This window comes from Camelus dromedarius, chromosome X (genome assembly GCF_036321535.1).
Source record: "Camelus dromedarius isolate mCamDro1 chromosome X, mCamDro1.pat, whole genome shotgun sequence".
Taxonomy (NCBI): Eukaryota; Metazoa; Chordata; class Mammalia; order Artiodactyla; family Camelidae; genus Camelus; species Camelus dromedarius.
The window spans coordinates 37,537,492-37,562,211 of NC_087472.1; the positions used below are offsets into that span (position 1 = coordinate 37,537,492).

Sequence of the window (24,720 nt, forward strand, 5' to 3'; positions counted from 1 at the left end):
CATGTCTTGGCTATTCTACCCATTTTTGTGAGAATTCTTATATTTTCAAAGTAAGAGATACTCTGCCAAAGTTCAGTAGGTATTCTGGATGAATTGTTCTGTATGTAGATGTAGTTTTTGGTGTATTCATGGGAGAGAGTGAGTTAGTCATTCTTCAAGTTCATTATATTTGCAGTCTTAGAACAACCTTATTGTTGATATGAGAAAAGTTTTAGTGGTCTGGATAGAAGATGAAACTAGCCACAACATTCCCTTGAGCCAAAAGGTTAATCCAGAGCATGGCTCTAATTCTCTTCAATTCTATGAAGAGGTGAGGATGCTGCAGAAGAAAAGTTTCAAGCTAGAATAGGTTGGTATGCGGGGTTGAAGGAAAGAAGCTGTCTCCATAACATCAAAGTGCAAGGTGAAGCAGCAAGTGGTTATGTAGAAGCTGTCACAAGCTATGCAGAAAATCTAGCTAAGATCATTAGCAAAGGTGGCTACACTAAATAACAGATTTTTCAATGTAAACATAACAGCCTTATATTGGAAGAAGATGCTATCTAGGACTTTCACAGCCAGAGAGGAGAAGTCAATGCTTGGCTTCAAAGCTTCAAAGAACAGGCTGACTGACTCTTGTTCAGGGCTAATGCTGCTTGTAGCTTTAAGTTGAAGCCAATACTGATTTACCATTCCAAAAGTCCTAGTGTCTTTAAGAATTATGCTAAATCTACTCTACACATACTCCATAAATGGAGCAACAAAGACTAAATGACAGCACATCTGTTTACAACATGGCTTACTGAATGTTCTATGCCCACTGTTGAGACATATTGCTCAGAAAAAAAAAAATCCCTTTCAAAGTACTACTGCTCATTGACAATGCACCTGGTCACCCAAGAGCTCTGATAGAGATGTATAGCAAGATTAATGTTTTCATTATATAGAATAGCTAAACAGGATTATACTGTATAGCACAGGGAAATATACACAAGATCTTGTGGTAGCTCATAGTGAAAAAGAATGTGAAAATGAATATATGTATGTTCATGTATAACTGAAAAATTGTGCTCTACACTGGAAATTGACACAACATTGTAAACTGACTATAACTCAGTAAAAAATGTTAAAAAATGTTTTCATGCCTGCTAACATTACATCCATTCTGCAGCCCATAGATCAAGGAGTAATTTCAACATTCAAGTGTTGTTATTTAAGAAATACATTTTATAAGGCTATAACTGTCATAGATAGTGATTCCTCTGATGGATCTGGGCAAAGAAATTAAAAACCTTCTGGGAAGGATTTACCATTCTAGATGCCATTAAGAACATTCTTGATTCATTGGAAGAGGTTAAAATGTCAACACTAACAGGAGTTTGAAAGAAGTTGATTCCAACTTTCATGGGTGACTTTGAGAGGTTCAGGACTTCAGTGGAGGAAGTAACTGCAAGAGAACTAGAATTAGAGGTGGAGCCTGAAGATGTGACTGAATTCCTGCAATCTCATGACAAAACTAATGGATGAGGAATTGCTTCTTATGGATGGGCAAAGAAAGTTGTTTCTTGAGACAGAATCTCTTCCTGGGGAAGATGCTATGAAGATTGTTGAAATGACAATCAAGGATTTAGAATATTACATAAACTTACTTGATAAAATAGTGGCAGGTTTTGACAAGATAGACCTCAATTTTGAGTGAACTTCTACTGTGGGTAAAATGTTATCAAACAACATCACATGCTATGGAGGAATCATTTGTGAAAGGAAGAGTTGGTTGATGCAACAAATGTCATTGTTATCTTATTTTAAGAAATTGTCACAGCCACCCCAACCTTCAGCAACCACCACACTAATCAGTCAGCAGCCATAAAAATTGACACAAGAACCAGCAAAAAAGATTATGGTTCACTGAAGTTTCAGAAAATTGTTAGCAATTTTTAGCAATAAAGTATTTTTAATCAAGGTTTGTACATTTTTTTATGGGAAAGCTCAAACACAGTTCCCCCACTACCACAAATTATGCAGTTGTTTCTCACACTTGGGGAAATCGCAGGGGTCAGCACATCCAGAGTGCAATGGATGAGCCTTACCCTGGGAAAACCACCTTCATGATCATGCTATCTCCCCTGCCAGGTAAGTATGGGGTTTGTACATTTTTAAGACATAATGCTATTACACACTTAATAGACCATGGTATAGTGTAAACATAACTTTTATTTGCACTGAGAAACCAAAAAATTCATGTGACTCACGTTATTATGATATTTGCTATATTGCACTGGTCTGCAACGAAACTTACAATATTTCCAAGGTATACCTGTACCCATAACTAAGGCAAAGCTGAGTGAATCAGGAGGAAAAGTAACAGTTTCAGGTTCAGAAGACATGGGTTCCAGTCCGGAATTAGCCAAGGAGTAGGAGCATGACATGGGGCAGCGTGTGACCTTAAGGTCCCAAGCCTCAAGTTCACCATTCAGGAAGTGAGGATCTCTTCCCCATAGGGTCCTTGTCAGGACTTATTGAAATCACAAGGCAGGGAAGTCCACACAAATGCTTTAGTCCCAGCCAGGCCTGAAATTTGAAGCTCAGTTTCCTCATCTGTAAAGAATGAATCACAATGTGGAGCGGAGTTATAGAAAAAGGATTAAATGTTATATGATTAAAAGACAACCCAGTGTCATATTATGCACATGATTAATGAGAATATTAAAATGATGATATCTTATCAGGGATTAGTGGAACATTTTTCTTCCTTCAGATTTTATTTTTTTTTACTGTTTTCCAAATTCATGTAAATATTTTGAAATATATCTAAGAGTATCCACAAAGCAAATTATTTAGAAATGTCCAAACCTGCAATTCTACCTCTGGAAGGTTCATTTGGTCTTTGCCATGCAGAACTATGTGCTAAAAATCAGAGTGTTACTGTACTACTCTCCTAGGTTCTTTTAGACGAGGGAGCATCAATCTGCAGCCTCTACAGTTTCTCTGAAGTACACACTCCAACTGCTGTCTGTGGAAAAACTCTGCAGTTTCATTGCTGAACTGACTCGTGTCCCCAGTGCCCTGCTCATAGGTGGAAGAGAGAATTTTAGATGAATATTCAGATAAGATATTTGAAAACTTCAGTGTCTTCAGTCCATTGTGCGATGCTACAGCCTATGAAAAATTTTGAGCTCACAGTCTTTGGTCCCCTTTCCCATGAAAAGTGTATCTGGAGATGGTAAAGGTGGTGGAGTTACTAGATGCCCAGTGGTAGTCAAACCAGTAGCGTATGCCTGAGATTTCTCACATGAAGTGAAGTTTCAGCTGAGATCTGAGGCTAAGTCAGCAGAAGAGGAGAGGGTGGACACTAGCCAGATGTAACAGGAAGGAAATACCCTGTACCTGGTTCATCCTTTTAGAGAATCCAGAGTGGAAATCCCTTACCCAGCAGTTTGTCCTGCTGGGAAAAGCTTTGTGAAAGTTATTGGGACAATTGTAGAATGGACCTGAACCCCTTCTGCCCTTGTTACTCTCACCTCAGGCCTATAATATCCTCCAGCCCTCTTAAAGGAGTCTAATATTATTACTATGATTTCTGTCTGTGAAACCATAGACAAGAAGAAAATCCCTAGCTAAAGCAATTTGGGCTTGATTTTATTTTACATGTTCTTTCATCGCTCGTAGTGCAAAGAAACTTTTAATAGATTTTTCTTTCCTTTTCCCAACTAACATTTTTCATAGGAGGAAATTCAGAAATTGGAGGTCTGGGACATCTGGTGAGCAAAGCTCGAATGGCAGCTTGGATATCGCTCAGCAGGAAGTGTTTGAAGGAGGAAGTGAGCAAGATGCCCATCAGATGGAAATTTCTGAAAATTTTTGTGGCAAATGAAGCATTAAGGGTGAGATAGAGCCCAAGTACATTCAATCTAGTGGCAAGAACTTTTCCTTAGTGCCCTGCTTCAATTATGACAGTAAAATTATATGTGTGTGATTAAGAGACAAGAGTAATGTGAAAAAAAATATAGATTTAGATATATAGAGTTAAGCCACATACACAGATATTATTTTTGTAATGAAATTCCCAACTAGGTATATACTATAATGTTGTAAAAATTGACATCATTTATTTTTCTGATTTCAAATTAATATCTTTCTTTCTAAAATGAAAGAAGTGCAAGAATGTGCATATGTTACAGAAAATATTTTTCTGTGTAATTTTTTGTTACATAGCAAGATGTGCATCCTTGGTAATTAGTTTATATTCCCCAGTTATATGTTTCTGTGCACAGTACTATATAAGTAGGTTTATATGAACATATATATTCTTCCAGATTTTGCTCACAGTATGTATATACTATTTTCCGTTTGTTATATATGTATATTTATGTATATATGCAAGTATAAATATATGTACACTCATACATACATGCATGTATAATTGATTTTGTATTTGTTTAATCTTTGTATGTTTGTGATTCATAGTTCTTATTTAAATGATTTCAACAGACTTAAAACAATGCTCTTTACTAATCAGATTTATTTGTATATTAACCATTTGCTTATAAAATATGTTCCAAATGTTTTCCCAATAATTCACATTCCTTTACATGTGACATTTATGTTTGAGATAGACAAAGGTTTTTTTCTAACTTCCCTTCAATTTCTCTTATTATGTTTGTAATAGAGTTAAAAGCTTTTCTTGGGTCACATATCTAGTTTTGGTTCCCCCAGTGTCAATGCCATGCTAACAGGGTACTCAAACAACCCTCTCCCCAATGTCTTGGTCTTAACGTTTATGGTGGAGATGAAATCCACTGTCTTAAGCCTGGAGGCCTAGATATAGGGCCGCAGGGGCGGTTAATGTGGGTCTCAGCTGAAGCAGAGGAAATTAACCTCCATGGAGGGACAGAAATGATCACTTACAGAATTGATTTAGGCCAGAGGCACTTTATACGGTATCTCTTGTAAGCAAACACGTATTCAAATATTTTCCACATTACTCACAAATGTAGAATTTGGTCTAAAGCCCTTTTCTATTGTGCCCTGAAGCCATCAAGGCTTTGAATCTTGAATTCCAGGTGGACTAGTATTTGATGCAATCTTATACATTATTCATTTTTTGTCATAACTGTACTATTTTTAAATTAAAAATCCATGAAAACTAAAGGAATTTCTGTACTGTGCAAAGAAAAAAATTAAAAGGTTGAAAATCTGGGGGACAGTATTTCAAACAATGTTGCAGATTTTGTGCTTATGTGCAAGGACAAGAGATATTTTTGTTAATCAGTAGAGAAAGGGACAAAAGATAACCACAAATAGTTCACCTAAAAAGCAAAATGCTTCTTCAATAAAGATCTGAAAGATGCCAAACCATAAACTGAAGAAGTCATAATAAGTAAAAAAAAAATCAGTCTACAGAAAATTACTTATATAATTGGAAATTTTAAAAAGAATATATCTAGAACTGCATACCTACAAAAATTCTTTAAGGTATTCTACACATTACCTAAAGAGAAACACATCTGGAAAATGTGCACCTGTCCTTTTACATTGGATTTCTTGGATACCTATGAGTCATGGTGAGGTGATCATATAACTGGAAGGTGCAGAATAATTTCACTTTGTAAGTGTACATTTTAAGTTTAAAATTTTGTGATTAGAATAATTTGTTGAGCGGTACACTTGAAAATGTCTAATACCCCACTTACAAAAAAGTTCACGTATATTTACCATGTTATCAAAATTTTCACATGATATTCTTTTATAAAAAGTCAAAAATGTCAACTTTTGACTTGACAGTATATCTATGTATTTATGTGCATTTCTGTCTTACATTTCCCTTACCTCTGATGTTCACTCCGTCATTTGCAGATATTTCTTCACCTCTTTCAGACATCGGACTTCCTCTCTCTGAGCATAGAGATCTAGGAAGGGAAGGTGAGCAACGAGTGGAAGATTCCAGAAAGTAGTGGAAAATTCCAGAAAGTTCTGGCTCATGAACTGGAGCTCAGTTTCCTCCCTCCTTCTTTCCTTGGAAAGCCCTCTAATCTAAGACTTTCAGAGCTACAGTTCTGCCTCTAACCACTAGGGGATATCTGCCAACATTGACCACATTTTTTTTTTTTTAAAAGAAAGGCTATGATTTGTAGTTTCTACTGTCACTACAGTGAACCACCAAACTCTGTTCGCTATTTCCTTTATATTTTCAAAGGTTTGTTGTTGTTGTTGTTGTTGTTGTTGTTGTTGTTGTTGTTGTTGTTGTTGTTGTTGTTGTTTCTGTATTATCTCTCTGGAATGAATTGGAGTTAATTCCGGCCATTTGACTCTTTTCAGAACATTTGGTTATTCTGCACAAACTTAAGAAAATCCCCCATATTGCATGAAGAATTTAGTAAAGCTATGCTTGGAGAATTCACCCTCATTCCGTGAAGCTCAATTCCAGTCTCTGTTCCTCTAGGTAGCATCTGAATGACCCTAAACAAGCTCTAACACCTCATTAATTCTCATCAGCCTTGAAAACTGGTGATTCTTTTTTTTTTAAACATTTTTTTGAGCTATAGTCATTTTACAATGTTGTGTCAAATTCCAGTGTAGAGCACAATTTTTCAGTTATACATGAACATACATATATTCATTGTAACATTTTGTTTTCGCTGTGAGCTACCACGAAAACTGGTGATTCTGATAGCCGAACACCTCATGAGAAATACATGAAAGAATAGATGTAATGTAGCAAATTCAGAGTCTATCCTACAGCTGGCACTCAAAGTTCTCTGGGTTTGTGGAATGAAGGAACACGATGTAATGTAGCTGATGCAGAGTTTGGTATAAAGAGATCCCTCTGTTTGTAGTCACAAGTTCCAAGATCTCCTAAGCCTCCTGGCTCTAATTTGCCTTCTCTGCAAGCGTAGTTCATTTGGAAAGAGTTCTGTGAGTGTTAGGCTGATAGCAAACTCAGGGGGCACTAATTACAGGAAGGTAAGTCTCCCCTGGTCCCCAGGGGCTCTCTTTTCTATTCCCTTGGGAAAGGGAATTCTTCTAAGGACTGTATCTTGCTTGTGTGGTTCTGACAAGGTGGTTAGGGGCCTGCTCTCACCATCCTCGGAAGCCCTCCTTGATATTCTTGAAACCTCCAGTTCCAGACCCCAAGGATTCTCTTCACAAGCAGCCTGTGAGGACAGTGGTGACAGGTCACTGCCTTCAGGCCACACCATGGGTGAGTTGGTCAGCATGATGTCTTGTCCTGATCCCCACAGGGCACGAGGGGTTCTGGGTTCCCTCCCCGACCCAAACCCTCAAGACACCCACTTACCCACCTCCCTTTAGAGAAGGGGTGGAGAGGGCCCAGACTGACTACTTTTCACTCCCTTGAGGAAATGGGTCAGGTGGGCTCTGACACATTTATGCTGGTTCCACAAACCCACCCCCCAACCCCGCCCATCCCCACCATGGAAGTGGTCATGGGTGAGGTGAATTTTTGTCCTTGGTTAAGAACAGGCCTGAGTTATGTGATCTTCTCTGGCCTAGTGTGTGGAGAGTGGGGAGGGTTACCTAGGTGAGGGGTGGAGTTGGTGTAAACTAACAGTTTTTGGATTTGTACTAGAGGTGGGGGAGGGGCAGGAAACCCACTGTTACCATTGACTCTTACAGTAACTAGTCAGGATAAATTGTATTAGTCCACAGAGGCTTCCTAAGGCTTGGTTTATTGCCCGGCATACAATCTATTCTCGAATGTTTGATGAATAGTTGTTATTGTGCATTGTTCTATGTCAAATACACTTGTTAATTTATTTAACTCACATTTAAAAATGTCCCTCTGAGTTTCTGTCTGCCATTTTATGTGTCACTCAGTGAGCTGTCTTAAAATTTCCCACTGTGACTGTGGATTTGTCCATTCTCAATTTATTTCTGTCAGTTTTTCTTTGCCTATTTTGGCTCTGTTTTAAGATATGCATACAAATTTACAATTTTGTATTAATATCTTCCTATTGCATTGATCTTTTATCATAAGGAAACCTCTCTCTCTCATAATTTTTTTTCTTTAAAGTGTACCTTTCTTTCACTAATATGGTTATACCAGCTTTCTGTAGGTTAGTGTGGAAAAGATACACATTTTGTGATTTTTTTTAATTTTCAAATTTTCTAGATGATTTAATTTTGTCTGTCTCTTATTTTAAGCAGCATTTGACGGAAGGTTTCTTGTCCATCTGATAATATCTTTCTATTTGGAATATTTAGTCTGAAACTTTTAAAGTAAAAATAGGTGTAATTAGATTTACATATACTATATTACTGTATGTTAATTTTTACCTCTCCTAATTCCTTTTCCTTTCCTTTCTTTTGAAATGATTAGTATTTTGTAACTATTAAATTCTTACTTCATGTGGATAGATATTTAAACATTCTTTGCCATTCTGGTAGTGTTTACCCTTCAGATTTCAATGTACCTTTGTTTTTTCTCCATCTACTGTAAATTAGTTATTTAAAACTACTCAAACCTTTTAAGGGAGCTTGAAACACTTTGATTCCATATACTCTCTCCAAATTTATTGTCTTGCATTTTAATTCTATACATATATATTTAAACTCCCAGAAGAAATTGCTTTCACTGTGTTATATAGTCAATACACATTTAAATTTGCCTACATATTCATAAATATCATTAGTCTTTCTTTCCTGTATCTGTGTGCCTACACCTGGGATCCTGTTTCTTCTGCTCAAAGAAGAACCTGTAATAATTTTTCAGTTTGAGTCCTCTGGTCACAAATATTCCTCGTGTTTGTTACATGATGATGAAATGAATGTCTTTTCTTTAGGAATATTTTTCCTTCAAGTATATTTTTTCTCCTACTAATATTGTTATACCGACTTGATTTCTTTTACTTTTGGAAACTTCTCCACCACAATTTCTTCTAATACCTCTTCTCCACTGTTCCCTCTTCTTTCCTGGACTCACATTAACCACGTGTTAAGTATGTTCACTACATCTCCTTTAATTCTCTTCCCCTCACCTTTGGTATTCTCCATTTATGTCTCTCCAGGCTTCATTCTGCATCTTTTTGTCAGACTTCTCTTTCATTTCTGTAATTCTTTCATTAGGCAGGGAAATCACCTTTGACCCTTGAACTATCACACCAGGGTAGATTTCAGGGTAGATTTTATTGTCCTAGAACAAAGCAGAGAAGTGAAAGTTAAAGATGAAAAACGACTTGTCCCGGATCACCTAGCCTAAACAGGGCAGAGCAGGGATGAACATCACAGATTACACCCTAGATCTAAACCCTTTCCTCTATGCTTGTTTTCTTCTTGGCTGTGAATGCTCCCTTCCTCCCTTCTCCTGAGAAATGGAATCACAGTGGAGTCTCTCAGCCTTTTTAGCACTGTGATACATTTCTATTTATACATTATAAAAATCAGTGACATTTCTTCATTAGCCATGTTATTATTTCCCCAGGGCTTCTTCTGGTTCTGAGACCACTGATGTGTTGTTCTCAATTTCAGGGCACAGTAACCAAATTACCTCCTTACAAAGAAAAGCAAGATGCTGGGGTACATACCGAAGGAGACATAACAATTTGTCTGAACAAGTTGGTTCCGGTATTCATCCTTCATCGCAGCAGCAGCAAGATGGAGCTCCAGCACCAAATGATGCTCACGTGAGCACTCAAGGAAGATAGTAAGTGACCAGTCAGCATGGCTGATGTGGACCAACCAGGGAAAAACAAAACCCTGTAGTTAAATATGTCATTCTTCTCTCCAATCTGGAAGAGTGAGGAATGACAGGATCAGGTTCGTGATTAAGTAAACTTTATTGTAGCTCTGGTATCATTGGGGAAAATGTTTACAAGACTTTCTGAGCATATATGGACCACTTTCTTGTCTCCACTTCCCCACAGTGCTCCCTATGCCATTCCACCCTCTCATTGGAGAGGCAATTTTCAGGAAGGAGACCAAACTCATGTTAACATGGAGACAGAGGAGAAGCCTCCAGAGAGAAGAGTGGAGAGAAGCAGGCGGGCTGAGACCATGGGAAGCTGGTTCAAGATCACAGTGAGTGTCCTGACTAAATGGACCTAATACGTAGAAGAAGGTGAACAGAGGGAGTTGTGTTGGAATCGGGTAGAGATGGTATGAACTTTTCTGGGGCAGAGGAGTTGGTTATGTGTCTTGTTATTATTAGAAGTTAACATCCTAGGCCATGTAAGAGAAGATTCAGAGAAGCAATATGAATGAAGGGAACAGACTGACTGCAGGGAGCATGGGAGAGGTTGTCTAAAAGCAAAGGAGGAAACTACTGTCAAGATGGAGCAACTTCATACCACAAAGCTCAGTTTGGCTCAGGCTGAGTGTGGGAGGAGGCTGCGTCTCTGGGGTCCTTGTCAGAGGGGCAGGCCAGGTCTGCCTTAGGTAGGGTCTCTTGGAACTTTACAAAAAGAAGTACGTGTTAAGCATATTAAGTTGATTATTTCAAGAAAAGTGTTTGAGGGGAAAAACGTTATTTAGGAAATCCACATCTGGTACAAAATTTAGCAATAACAAATACCGACCTAGCGTAAAAAAATTATTTAAAGCTTGAAAAAAAAGTCTGAAAGGAAGACCTGGTTGGGTCTTATCTTAAACTTATATTCTATTGTATCGATTTCCTCTCCCATTTTTTTCTTTGCCCCCCAGATTCCATTTGGCATAAAATATGAGGAGAAGTGGCTGCTGAATTTGATTCAGAAGCACTGCAGTGTCCCCTTCACCCCAGTTGAAGTAAGAGAGGACGTCGAGGCCAATGAGAGGAAACGGGGTAGATGGATGGTCCAGATGAGAAATGACTCTGGTCTCATTTTCTCTTTCTCTTGTCACTCCCTGTAGTTTCATTATAAGAAAATGCAGGCCCAGTTCTTTGTTGAGAATGCCAACATTGCCTTTGCTCTGAAGAATGTCAGTGGCAAGATTTGCACTGACAACAATGAAAGGGTGTGTGTCAAGGGCACCTGGGAGCAAGAGGGCAGGGCAGGGGCATGGTCTTGCTTGATCCCAAGGCTCAGATTTCTGGTGCTTACCCAGACCCTCTTATGCTCTCTACAGATATCTGTCTTTGTTGACCCCTGTGATGCACCCTATTCTATGCGGAAGGAGCTGCAGTCAGAAAAGGTGGAGCAGATAAAGGTAATGCAGACTGAACGCAAGTTCTGCCCCACAGCCAGATCCACCTATTGCCCCCCAATCAACACCTCAGACTCAGAGCCACTGAACCCCGTCTTTAACTCTGCAGCTGACCATGAACAAACTGTTTGATGCCTCCCAGGCATTTCTTAACAGCCAGAGACTCTGCTTTGGATCTGGTATGGCTATAGCAGTAATTCTAGGGCAGGTGAGGGCAGAGGGGTCTGCCTGGGAAAGGCCTTCGGGATTGTAACTCTGGGAGGGGTTGGTGCAGGCAGGACCCTCTCAGCTTTCTGTTTCCCTCCTGTTGGCTTCCTGGAGGCTTGATGACCTGTAATGTTGAAATGCCACGGAATCCGAGATATCGCATGCCTGCCCCTCTGCAGATCCGTGGAGAGAACATGCCCAAGGTGAGGACTTAGGCCCAATGTTGGGACTGATGGTGAGGGTGGGACAGATTAGGCAGAAGAGGCAGATTGGCCTCGAACATCCCCTGTTGGGGTCCTCACTCTCTTTCTCCATCATAGATTTTGTCCTTGGATTTGAGCAACAAGAGACTCTGCCAGCTGGGTGGCCAGTCTGACGCTATACAGAATGCTTCTGACATCAAGAATTTGAACGTCTCCAGCAGTGAGGTGAGGTGTGGTACCCAGATCCCTCTTTGAAGAGGAGATGGGAGGGCTCATGGGAAGGTGACAGAGGAAGGTAAGTGGATTTGTTGGAAAAGGAAGGAACGACTGGGGATGCAGTACCATCCTGGCTCTCTTTCTCTGGTTCATGTGGTTCCTCCACATAATTACAGGCAAAGTCTTCAGGGGAGTTGGACAAGGGCCAGAGGCTGGAACAGGATGGAATGTGTGCAGATAAAAACCCTCTGTGCACCACCTACCCTGATAAGTCAACCAACATAAGGTCAGATGTACCCTCTGTCACCTGAACTATTCCTGACAGTGTCTGTTTGCTAAAAACAGCAGTCTTGGTACTCTCGGAAGGCCACAGGCCCTATGCTCTCCTCTCTGTGTCACACAGGTGACAAAGGTTCATATGGCATCCAGGAGGCCCCCAGCCCAACATATGCATAGTTTCCATCCCCACCACAGGTCCCTGGGACGAGCCAGTTCCCCTTCTTCTCTCTTCTTCCCTGATCCCCCACCCCAAACCATGGGAGAGGTTCTTTCCCTTCCCTTCACTTTGCTTTCTCTCTCTCCCTTGTCGCTATGCCCCTATGTCTCTGTCTTCTCTTCTTCATCCTTCACTCATTTTCTGTCTTAATCCCCCTCCATTTCCCTCCCTGCCTCACTAACCTCCTTGGCCCAGCATCCTGGGCCATCCCTGGTGGGTGTCCTTGTGTTGGCAGGATGCAGGACCCCCAGGAAGGATGAAGAGCCCCTGGCTCCAACCTCATTCCCTCTTCCCTCCAAAGCCTACAGTGGGGACCTGCAGGAAGGGAGGGAGGGGAAGGAAGCCTGCTTCCTTGTTGCTTCTTGTGGCACCTGGAGAACAGAGTCAGGGCAGTCTAGGTGGGAGGTACCCAGGAGGGAAGGAGTGGAAGGAGAGGGATGGAGGGAGGCAGGCAGGTAGGGAACACTCTTCTGGTGCATCAGTCCTTGGGGGCGGTGCCCAGGGCCGGGAAGTGTAGGTGGACACACTGGACTGTGTCTGCTGTAAGTGTACTTGCTCCCGTGAGAAGAGACCGCTTTCCAGTTTCACTGACTTTTCATCTTGGCAGCTCCATCCTGGAATTGTTCCCCAAGTTATTACGCTTGGTAAGTGTATTCCTCAATCACTGACTCCTCTAGCTGACACTGACACCGCCCACAAACTACTCTGAACCCTTTAGGTCTTGACTGAGTTCCATTTTTGAACCTGACCCTTAAACGTTCTGGGGGCAGGGGGAGGGTACAGCCTCTGTGGGAAGCTCACAACAGCTCTGGGTCTTCTTCGACCACGTCTGCCACAGCCTTCAGGGACCTCAGGGTGATGACCCGAAGTGTACTCCAGCCCTCAGATTTTCCAGGGCCCTTCCGCACTTGACCTCTGACCCTCACCCTCCTGGGCCCGTCCTTTTCCTTGATCGTCCAGAAGTGCCTCTTGGTCTGCACCACTGACTTCCTCTTCCTTCTCACAGGATGACCAGGAGACACCCCCACCGGCTAAGTTAGGTGTGGACAAACATAAGAGCTTACCAGCCTGCAAGGTGAGATCGGAGAATCAAGCAGGGCTTTGGGTAGTGCGTGAGGAGAGGGTATCAGCCCTGGTGTTGAGGACTATTTTGATTCCAGGAAAGCAGTGAAGGATCTGATGAGCTGAAGAGTCTGATCCTGCAATTCCTGCAGCAGTGAGTACTGCTGGCAACCTGAGGAAGGGGAGGGCTGGGACAGCTGAGGCCACCCAAGCTCAGCTCTGCTCACGGGAGTTTCCAAGCCTCATTTGAGGTCCGGACCACAGAGACAGACTGTGCTCATGGCTCCCCGACAGGTATTACTTGATCCACGACTCTGGAGACCGACAGGATCTCCTGGGTGCTTATCACGACGAGGCCTGCTTCTCCCTGACCATTCCCTTCAACCCCGAGGACCCAGCCCCGTGAGTATCACAGCTCACACTCTGCTCCTGGGCCGTGTGGCTCCCCAGCAGACGCAGGGCAGCTCCTGCAAACCCCCACACTGGGGCCGGCCCACCTCCTCCTGTTTCTCTTTTTCTCCCAGGAACAGCTTGCGGGAGTACGTCAAGGACAGCAGGAATATGAAGAAGCTCAAGGACCCCTGTGAGTGTGTGACGAGGAGGCGGGGCGGGAAAGGGGGCGGGAAGGGGTCAGTCCTAGGGCCCAGGGCATGGCAGCCCCTGACCTTCCCTCGCTTCTCCTCCCCCCACAGACCTGCGGGTCCAGCTGCTGAAACACACAAAACGTGACATTGTGCGCTCCCTCTGCCTGTTGCCCAAAACTCAGCATGACCTCAGCTCCTTCGTGGTGGACATGTGGCTCCACACGGTGAGCGCCTGCTTCCATCTTGGGCAGGACCGGGAGCCGCAGGTGGGTAGGAGGTTTAGGTGGTGACTGAGCGCCTGGGCTCTTCCCTTTCAGAACACGATGCTCTGCTTCTCTGTCAACGGGGTGTTCAAGGAAGGTGAGTGTGTGTAGACCCCCGTCCCCAGATGCCCCACTGCTCCAACCCCCCGGCCGGGCTCCCTCTCAGCACCCTCCCAGCCACCCCGAACCCTCTCCTTCCCTTCCCGGCCCCTCTGTGTTCTCCAGCCCTCGCTCTTCCCACAAAGGACCCAGGTCTGACCTGCGTTCATGCCTGTCTGCCCCGCACACCCTGGGCGTTAGGGACACAGGCTGTGGAGTTTGATGGCTCTCATCCCAGGGCCTTCCTCTGAGATCCTGGGACCATTACTTAACCTCTCAGTTTCCTCATTTGCAAAATGAGGTATTAGCATCCATATCTTGGGCAGCAGTGACAAATGCATCAATGAACTGGTGAAGTGGTTGTCACGGGCCCGCGCACAGTAGAGGTCCTGCCACCGGCAGCAGGTTGCTCCTATAGCTGCACTCCGCATTCCCGACACCCTGGCCCCCAGTGAGCACCTGTCCCCTCAGCATGAGTATCCATCAGACTCTGTCTGCAGACCGCTGTGTGAGCGTGTAAAGCAGGTGGGGCTCTCGGGGTACTGAAGTTTGTTGTTTGTCATTGAAGTGGAAGGAAGGTCTCAGGGTTCTGTTCGTGCCTTCACCCGGACCTTCATCGCTATCCCTGCCAGCCCTTCCAGGTGAGTGCCGTGTGGTGGGTGGGAACCCCCGTCCCAGCCTGGGCTCAGGGGTGTGGGAATGTGGTGGTGCCCACCTTAGGTTTTCTCAATACTGTGGAAAGCCAGCAGGTAGATCCAAGGAGCAGTCTAGCCTAGTGGTCAAGAAGGGCATGGGCTCTGGAACTGGAATGTGGCTTCTCTCCTTGGTCCCAGCACTCATTGGCTATGTGACCTTGGTCAAGTCACGTGGCCTCTGTGCGACTCAGTGTCTTCCTATGACAGTGGATTTCAGATTGTCCACTCCTTGGGCTGTTGTAAAGGGTAAACGTGAAACTGTCCCTGAGTTGCAGGGAAACGTCCAAATGTCATGAAGATGGTGGATAATCTCCCCAAAGGTGGGCTTGTGGGAGGGGCATAGGTACCAGCCAAGGAACCTGGGGGACAGACACAGGAGGAAGGTGGAAGGAATCTGGTTGCTGAGTGGCAGTGGGAGCAGGATTGTTGTTGGGGGTGTGGGGTGGTCCATCTGTCCAGCTGTTGAGGGCCCATTTTTCCTCCAGTCTGTGCATCGTGAATGACGAGCTGTTTGTGAGGGATGCCTCCCCCAGTGAGCCTCAGAGTGCGTTCTCCATCCCAGTGCCTACACTCACCTCCAGCTCCGTGCACACCGGCTCCCGGGAGCAGCAGGAAATGGTGCAGGCTTTCTCCACCCAGTCTGGGATGAAACTCGAGTGGGCTCAGAAGTGAGTGCTGGGTGTGTGTGGGAATGAAGATGGGTTGGAACAGCGGGGGAGTGAATCATGGAAACTCGCAGGCAATTTGGAAAAGTGACTTTTTGGATATTTTGCTGCCAAAAAAGGGTGATCCCATGAAAAAGGTATCATACTATTAAATATGTAAAGTATTTTTAAGATAGGATAATGCTCAGTGACATCACCTTGTATATGGAAAATCCAAAAGAATCCACGAAAAATAAATAAATAAAACATAGAACTAATAACTAAGTTTAATGCAAGAACTATATACAAAACTCACTTGTATTTCTGTGTAGTTGCAAAATGAACACTCCAAAAACGAAATGAAGAAAACAAGCCCAGTTAAAATAGCATCAAAATAGTAAAATATTTTGAAACCAATGTAACAGAAGAGGTGAAAATCTTAAACTCTGGAATCTGTAAAACATTGTTGAAGGAAATAACAAAGACCTAAATAAGTGGAAAGACACTCCATTTTCATGGGTTGGAAGATTTACTATTATTAAGATGGCAGTACTACCCAGAGCAATCTAGATTCAGTGCAGTCCCTATCAAAATCCTTCTTCGCAAAAAAAAAAAAGAAGTTTAGGATAACCTAAACTTCACATGGAGATGCTCAAAAACAATCTTGAAAGAGAAAAACAAAGTTAGAGAACACACACTTCCCAATTTCAAATCCTGCTGCAGAGCTACAATACTCAAGACTATGTGGTGACTGGCATGTGGACAGTGTTAGGAATCAGTGGAGTAGAAACGAGAGTCCATAAATAAACCCTCACATTTACGGTCAGTTGGTTGTCAACCAGAGTGCTGAAACAATATGGTGGGGGAAATAATAACCTTTTCAACAAATGGTCCTGGGACAACTTGATATCCACATGCAAGCCAATGAATTTTGACCCCTGGCTCACACACCATGTACAAGCATAGATTGAAAATGGAGCAAAGATCTAAAAGTAAGAGCTATCACTTTAAAATCTTGGGAAAAAATGTAGGTATAAGTCTTCATGAGTTAGGCAATCATTTCTTACATATGACACCAAAAGCACAGGCAACCAAAGGATAAAATGGATAAATCGGTCTTCATCAAAATTAAAAGCTTTTGAGCATCAGTGCACACTATCAAAAAGGTGAAAAGCCCACCAGCAGCATGGGAGAAAATATTTGCAAATCACATATGTGGCAAGAATATATGAAGAACCCTTGCAGCTCAACAATAAAAAGGCAAACAACCCCATTTCTTTTTCACATGGGGAAAGGATCTGAATAGACATTTCTCCAAAGCAGATACATAAATGGCCAACAGGCAAATGAAAAACTTCTCAACATCGTTAGTCATTAAGGAAATGAAAATTGAAACCACAGTGAGTTACCACTTCACACCCACTAGGATGGCTTTAATCAATGAAGCGAAGGATAACAAGTGTCGGTGAGGATGTGGAAACATTGGAACTCTCACGTGTTACTGGTGGGAATATAAAATGGAGTGGTGGTTTGGGAAAACATTTTGGCAGTTCCTCAAAATGTTTAACATGCAGTTACCGTAAGACCCGGTAATCCCACGCCTAAGTATCTATCGGGAGAAGTGAAAACATATGTTGACTCTAAAACTTGCACAGGAACGTTCATAGCAGCATTATTCACGAGAACCAAAAAGTGGAAACAACCCAAATGTCCTTTAGCTGGTGAATGGATGTATAAATCTGGTACATCCATATAGTAGAATATTATTCAGTCATAAAAAGGAATACACTTCTGATATGTGTCATGACATGGATGAACTTTGAAAGCATTATGCTAAGTAAAAGAAGCCAGCCACAAACGCTGGCATATTGCATGATTCCATTTATATGAAATGTCCAGAGTCGGCAAATCCACAGGGACCAAAAATAGATTAGTGGTTGCCAGGGTCTGGGGGAAGGGGAGGAATAGGGAGTGATCGCTAATGGTTCAGGGGTTTCTTTTTGAGGTGATAAAATTTTTTTGAAATTAGATGGTTGTGATGATTGCACAATCTTGTGAATATACTAGAAGGCACTGAATTATATACTGTAAAATGCTGTGTGCATTATATCTCAATAAGAATGATAGGAATCCTGTACTTTAAAATTTTTCACTTGTCATTTTCTTGAACATCTTTCTTGATCAGTATATATTCAGTTTCCTTGTTCTTTGGCACAGCTCTTCTTTTCTGTTTTGAATTCTAGTGGGCATGAATGCTAGTGGTAGATATTTTGGTTTTCACTGGGTCTTTCTTCGTCATTACACATAGTGCTCATACTGGTACATGTGTCCCAGCAAGACAGTGGCATAGATTTAGCGGTGGCATTGCACGGTCAGCATGTCCGTACTGTGGCACCAATGGAGATCACCTGTTCTTCTCCCACTGCAGGTGCCTTCAGGACAATGACTGGAACTACACCAGAGCTGGTCAGGTCTTCACTACGCTCAAGGTGAGGTCTGGGAATCAGATGGGTTAAAGATGAACATTTCTGAGCCTTCAGGAAAGCCAAGAAGGTGGAGGCCAGTGGCCTGGGGATGAAACTCTGGGAGCTGGCTTTTCTAACATCCCGACTCCTTCTCTCCAGGCCGAGGGCAAGATCCCAGAGGAGGCCTTCAAACAAATCCCCTAAAAGGAGCCCTTGGATGACGTCTTTGTCTACATCCACATCATCTTTGTTTCTCTCTTCTCCAGCCTCAGGCCACGCCCATGGCTGGGGTTGGAGGCCTGGCTGCCCAAGAAGCCAACGTTACCTTGTAGACCAGGTGACATAACCACCTGAAGGGTCAGTTGTTCTGTGTATTTTCCCACCCACAATTGCTGTTTAATTTCATAATAAAGAGTGATGTTGCATGTTGTATGCTGTGTGTCCTGCATCTCTCTTCCCTGTCCCAACCATGAGCCAGTGGATCCAGGACTGAAAGACCCTGCCTTCCTCCCCTATGAGGAGGCACCTGCTAACCCAACAAGTCGAAGCACCTTCTAACCCAACAAGTGGGGTTTATATACACTTTTTTTCCATTTAAAAACATGAAGATTCTGTACAAAAATAGGATAATGGGATTTAAAGTGCATGCATCAAAACTCCATTATGTCCCACCACATTACTAGGTGGTTTACATATGTCTATCATGGCTCAAGTTGTCTCCTCCAAGCCACTTCAGCTACATCCAGTAAAACACCTAAAGCCATTTCCCACCAAGTCAGGTTTATGCAAGAGTAAAATCCACTGTCTTCATTTACCACCACTGTTTTAACCAAACGTAATAAATGTAGTTTAACTAAATGTAGTATAATACATGTAACTAAATTCATTCTAACAAGAATCACTTCTTGTCTGTTACAGATAAAAATGCTGCTTTTGTTGATATCAGCTATATAGTGGTAATACAAATTGGTTTTTCCATGATGTGTAAGCATAAATTTAGAGCAAAATTTTCCTTTTATCACATGGTGCTTAGAAACCACTAGCACTTCCAACTCTGACTCACCTGCCTGGTTTCTCACACCAGGGCATTAGTGAATTTAATGCCATGTTGCCCGTGTGCCCTTAGATTTTGCCCATTCTTTTTGTGGTCACCCCTTCTGGAGCCACAAACCCCATCAAAGATCAATTCCTCGCTTCAAGTATAATCCTCACTATTGTAAACTCCTAGGCATTTTATTCTGGATATTTGGCAAAGCTTTTCTTTTTCTTTCCTTCCTTCTTTTTATATTAACCATAATACATTTCTGCATTAGTTTTGTACTGCTGCATAACAAATTACCACAAAGTTTGGTAGGCCAGAATTTTGCAACAGGGTTCTGTGTTCAAGGAACCGTTAAGTCTGGCATCAATGTGCCAACTGAACTGTGTCCTCACTGGAACATCTAGGGTGAAATATGCTTACAAACGCATTCTTTCTGTTGTGTTGGTAGAATTCATTTCCTTGTGGCCATAGGGTTGAGATCCCATTTCCTTGTTGACCGTCAGCCACAGGCCACTTCAGCTCCTAGAGGTAACTCGCATACTTTACCACTTCATCTACTCCATATTCAACCCAGCACCAATGTGTCAAATTCTCATGCTTTCAACCTCTGAACCTTCTGTATTTGACCTCTAGACCCAGATTTAAAGAGCTTATGTGATTAGATCAGGACCACCCAGATAATATTCCTTTCTTAAAGTCAACTGTGCCATAAAACATATCCTATCATGGCAGTAAAATTCATCAGATTTATAATCCTGGGTATTATGCAGGATGTGTACACCAGGAGGAAGGGATATTTGGGCCATCTTATAATTTTACCTGCCAGAGAAGTTTACTTTCCACTAGGGTCATTAGTTTAAATTTCACTCATGTCATCGTCCAATGCATGAACCCTGCAGTGGTTCTGAGACCCAGATGCATTGGATCTAGGGACTCACTTCCCTGAGGTGTTGGAGTTTGCTACTGTATTCTTGTCATCCAGGAATCTGGCAAAGAGGGAAGAAAACATGTCTGTGGAATCGTGCTGCTTTTAGGGTCCAAGTCTGAAAGATGCATGTATTATTTAAATCCCCATCCCTTTGGACAGAAAAACTCGGTCATAAGGCTTCACCCCATAAATTTCTAAAATGTCTATGTGACAATGACAAAAAGAAGAGCTTGGGTGAACACATGACATTGTCTCTGCAACAACACTTAACCTCTTCTTGATTCCTCACGGTTGTGGTTTTAAACACATAATAGATTCTCACTAATTGTTGCTCATGGCATGAATGGATGAATAAGTCAGCCAACTATTACACAGTAATGTCACCAGGGATTTTTGAGGTGAGGAAAATCATTTCATGGCGTACAGTTTTAGTCTATTTTCCTTTTGATCATGATGCTCAGCTGTTACTTTTCAACCTGCCAGTATCTGAGTATACTGATCTTTCTTTTCAGTCTTACTTAACTCTTTTGTGAGTTGTGAAGAGAGAAAGATTCAGAACTCTGTGTTAAATAAGACAAAATCATTTCTAAGTTATGGCTTGAGGAATTCTTCTCTGAGCAAATCCGCTCAGATTTAATTGGTACCAAAGTGAGAAGAAAGAGTAAACTACAAATTATGAAACCTATAATACATGTCAGGAAATTTGTGTTTGGAATCTCATTATATCCTTTGTAGTTACAATTTGGTTACAGTCTTGTTAGGTATTTAGGGAATATTACAAATGAGGAAACAGAGACTCAAATGCATTATTGGTAATAGACAGATGCCTGTAAATACAAAAATATTTGATAACTAAACAACATACCTCTAATTATCCTATGGGTTAAATAATAAATAATAAAAAAGTTAAAATGAAAATGCAAATACAATGTGTCAGAATTTGTGAAATACAGAGGGATTTATAGTTTCTTTTGAGAGGCTATCTCTTTATTTTTAATTGAAGTACAGTTTATTTACAATGTGTTAGTTTCAGGTATACAGCAAAGTGATTCAATTACACATATACTTATATATATTCTTTTTCAGATTCAAATTTTCCATTATAGATTATTACAAGATATTGAATATGGTTCCTTTTGCTGTAAAATAGGTCTTTGTTGTTTATCTATTTTATATATAGTAGTGTGTAAATGTTAATCCCAAACTCCTAATTTATCCCCCTCCAAACACTCCCCTTAGGTAACCATAGTTTCATTTCTAGGTATGTGAGTCTATTTCTGGCTTGTAAATAAGTTCATTTGTATTATTTTTTAGATTTCACATACAGGTGGCATCATATAATATTTGTCTTTCTCTACCTGACTTACTTCACTTAGTGTGATAATCTCAGTCCATCCATATTGCTGCAAATGGCATTATTTCATTTGCTTTTATGGCTGAGTAATATTCCTATATGTGTATACAGATATATATATATATATATATATATATATATATATATATATATATATATATATACACAAACATATGTGTGTGTGCGTGTGTGTGTGTGTGTGTGTGTGTGTGTGTGTAAGAAGGTTCCCTTTTCTCCACACCAACTCCAGCATTTATTGTTATGGACTTTTTAATGGTAGCCATTCTGACTGGTGTGAGGTGTACCATTCTCACTGTAGTTTTTCTTACTTTTTTTTAAATTGAAATATAGTCAGTTACAATGTGTCAATTTCTGATGGACAGCACAATGTCTCAGTCATGCATATACATACATATATTCATTTTCATATTCTTTTTCATTAAAGGTTACTACAAGTTATTGAATATAGATCCAGGTGCTCTATAGAACAAATTTGGTTTTTATCTATTTTTATATATAATGGCTAATATTTGCAAATCTCAGACTCCCAAATTCATGTAGTTGTCCGGTTCTCCCAAGACTGCTTATTGAAAAGATGGTCTTGAGATAAAGAATTTCACAGACAAGCAAAAACTAGAAGCATTTAGCAATACTAAACCCATGCTAAAAGAAATATTGAAAGGTCTTCTCTAAATAGAAAAGAAGCAGGATGCTACAGAAATGAGAAACTCATAACTGGAAAGGTGATAACCACCATGAATTACAAATAGAATAAACATAAAATTGTAAAAGAAGACATGTAAATCATTAAGAGTGGGAGAGGGAAGCTAGAAAATACAGAGTATTTTTTTCTTTCTTTTTTAATTTTTTTGTTCTTGGTAGGATGGGTTTGAGATTAAATTACTATGTGTTTAATACAAACAGTTATAGTAATGGGTTAATAGACTTACAAAAAAGGATAACCACAAGCCAAAAACTTACAAGGGAGTCACAAAAACTAAGTAAAATCCAAGATAATACAAACAAAAATTACCAAACCACAAAAGGAAGAAGAAAGGAACAAAGAGGAAATACCAATTCAACTGCAAAAAATAAGTTAAAAATAGCAATAAACACACACCTGTCAGTAATTACTGTAAATGTTAATGGACTAAATGCTCCAATCAAAAGATGCAGAGTTGCTAATAAAGCAAGAACCTTCAATATGCTGCATACAAGAGACCCAATTTAGGGAGAAGGACACATGTAGATTGAGAGTGAAAGGATGGAAAAGGATATTCCATGCAAATGGAAAAGCCAAAAAAGCAGGTGTTGCAGTATTGATTTCAGACAAAATAGACTTTAAAACAAAGGCCATAAAGAAAGATAAAGAAGGACATTTTATAATGATTAAAGGAGTAATACAAGATGAGGACATTACACTCGTTAATATATATGCACCCAATATAGGAGCACCTAAGTACATAAAACAATTACTAACAGAGATAAAGGGGGAAATTGATGGGAATACAATCATTGTCAGAGATTTTAACACCACATTAACATCACTAGACAGATCTTCCAGACAGAAAATAAATAAGGCAACAGAGAAATTAAATGACACAATAGAAAAATTAGATTTGGTGGATATTTTCAGAGGATTACACCCCCCAAAAATAGGATATACATTCTTTTCAAGTGCACATGTAACATTTTCTAGAATTGATAATGTACTTGGGCACAAAAGAAGCCTCAACAATTTTAAGAAGATGGAACCACATGATCATCTCAATAGATGCAGAAAAAGCATTTGAAAAAATTCAACACCCATTTATGATAAAAACTCTCACCAAAGTGGGTATAGACGGAAAATATCTCAACATAATAAAAGCTATATATGACAAACCTACAGCGAGCATAGTACCCAATGGTGAAAAACTCAAAAGCTTCCCATAGGATAATTAGAGGTATGTTGTTTAGTTATCAAATATTTTTGTATTTACAGGCATCTGTCTATTACCAATAATGCATTTGAGTCTCTGTTTCCTCATTTGTAATATTCCCTAAATACCTAACAAGACTGTAACCAAATTGTAACTACAAAGGATATAATGAGATTCCAAACACAAATTTCCTGACATGTATTATAGGTTTCATAATTTGTAGTTTACTCTTTCTTCTCACTTTGGTACCAATTAAATCTGAGCGGATTTGCTCAGAGAAGAATTCCTCAAGCCATAACTTAGAAATGATTTTGTCTTATTTAACACAGAGTTCTGAATCTTTCTCTCTTCACAACTCACAAAAGAGTTAAGTAAGACTGAAAAGAAAGATCAGTATACTCAGATACTGGCAGGTTGAAAAGTAACAGCTGAGCATCATGATCAAAAGGAAAATAGACTAAAACTGTACGCCATGAAATGATTTTCCTCACCTCAAAAATCCCTGGTGACATTACTGTGTAATAGTTGGCTGACTTATTCATCCATTCATGCCATGAGCAACAATTAGTGAGAATCTATTATGTGTTTAAAACCACAACCGTGAGGAATCAAGAAGAGGTTAAGTGTTGTTGCAGAGACAATGTCATGTGTTCACCCAAGCTCTTCTTTTTGTCATTGTCACATAGACATTTTAGAAATTTATGGGGTGAAGCCTTATGACCGAGTTTTTCTGTCCAAAGGGATGGGGATTTAAATAATACATGCATCTTTCAGACTTGGACCCTAAAAGCAGCACGATTCCACAGACATGTTTTCTTCCCTCTTTGCCAGATTCCAGGATGACAAGAATACAGTAGCAAACTCCAACACCTCAGGGAAGTGAGTCCCTAGATCAATGCATCTGGGTCTCAGAACCACTGCAGGGTTCATCTGCATTGGACGATGACATGAGTGAAATTTAAACTAATGACCCTAGTGGAAAGTAAACTTCTCTGGCAGGTAAAATTATAAGATGGCCCAAATATCCCTTCCTCCTGGTGTACACATCCTGCATAATACCCAGGATTATAAATCTGATGAATTTTACTGCCATGATAGGATATGTTTTATGGCACAGTTGACTTTAAGAAAGGAACTATTATCTGGGTGGTCTGATCTAATCACATAAGCTCTTTAAATCTGGGTCTAGAGGTCAAATACAGAAGGTTCAGAGGTTGAAAGCATGAGAATTTTGACACATTGGTGCTGGGTTGAATATGGAGTAGATGAAGTGGTAAAGTATGCGAGTTACCTCTAGGAGCTGAAGTGGCCTGTGGCTGACGGTCAACAAGGAAATGGGATCTCAACCCTATGGCCACAAGGAAATGAATTCTACCAACACAACAGAAAGAATGCGTTTGTAAGCATATTTCACCCTAGATG

At 40.9% G+C, this 24,720-nt stretch overlaps 1 protein-coding gene and 1 non-coding gene across 2 annotated transcripts; one reads left to right on the forward strand and one right to left on the reverse strand.

Annotated features, from left to right (window-relative positions):
- Positions 1-1,957: 1,957 nt before the first annotated feature.
- Positions 1,958-2,120, reverse strand: LOC116151087 (U1 spliceosomal RNA). The gene has a single exon (XR_004134871.1). It is a non-coding gene; the product is annotated as a U1 spliceosomal RNA (small nuclear RNA).
- Positions 2,121-7,176: 5,056 nt separating this feature from the next.
- LOC135320254 (nuclear RNA export factor 3-like) lies at positions 7,177-18,281 on the forward strand. The gene is made up of 21 exons (XM_064483179.1): positions 7,177-7,180; positions 9,466-9,640; positions 9,861-10,014; positions 10,636-10,719; positions 10,825-10,929; positions 11,041-11,121; positions 11,228-11,297; positions 11,440-11,528; positions 11,646-11,753; positions 11,921-12,030; positions 12,848-12,884; positions 13,247-13,315; positions 13,401-13,456; positions 13,597-13,704; positions 13,827-13,885; positions 13,995-14,110; positions 14,204-14,246; positions 14,817-14,889; positions 15,429-15,611; positions 18,016-18,076; positions 18,212-18,281. Exons 1-21 carry the CDS (start codon positions 7,177-7,179, stop codon positions 18,254-18,256), a joined length of 1,830 nt encoding a protein of 609 aa, XP_064339249.1. The 3' UTR covers positions 18,257-18,281.
- Positions 18,282-24,720: the final 6,439 nt, after the last annotated feature.

What these genes read in the sequence shown, in the direction of transcription:
- LOC135320254 (XM_064483179.1), top strand. An exon ending in ATCCTGCAATTCCTGCAGCA is followed by an intron (nt 13,457 to 13,596) that starts GTGAGTACTGCT and finishes GCTCCCCGACAG; the next exon opens with GTATTACTTGATCCACGACT. An exon ending in AAACTCGAGTGGGCTCAGAA is followed by an intron (nt 15,612 to 18,015) that starts GTGAGTGCTGGG and finishes CTCCCACTGCAG; the next exon opens with GTGCCTTCAGGACAATGACT.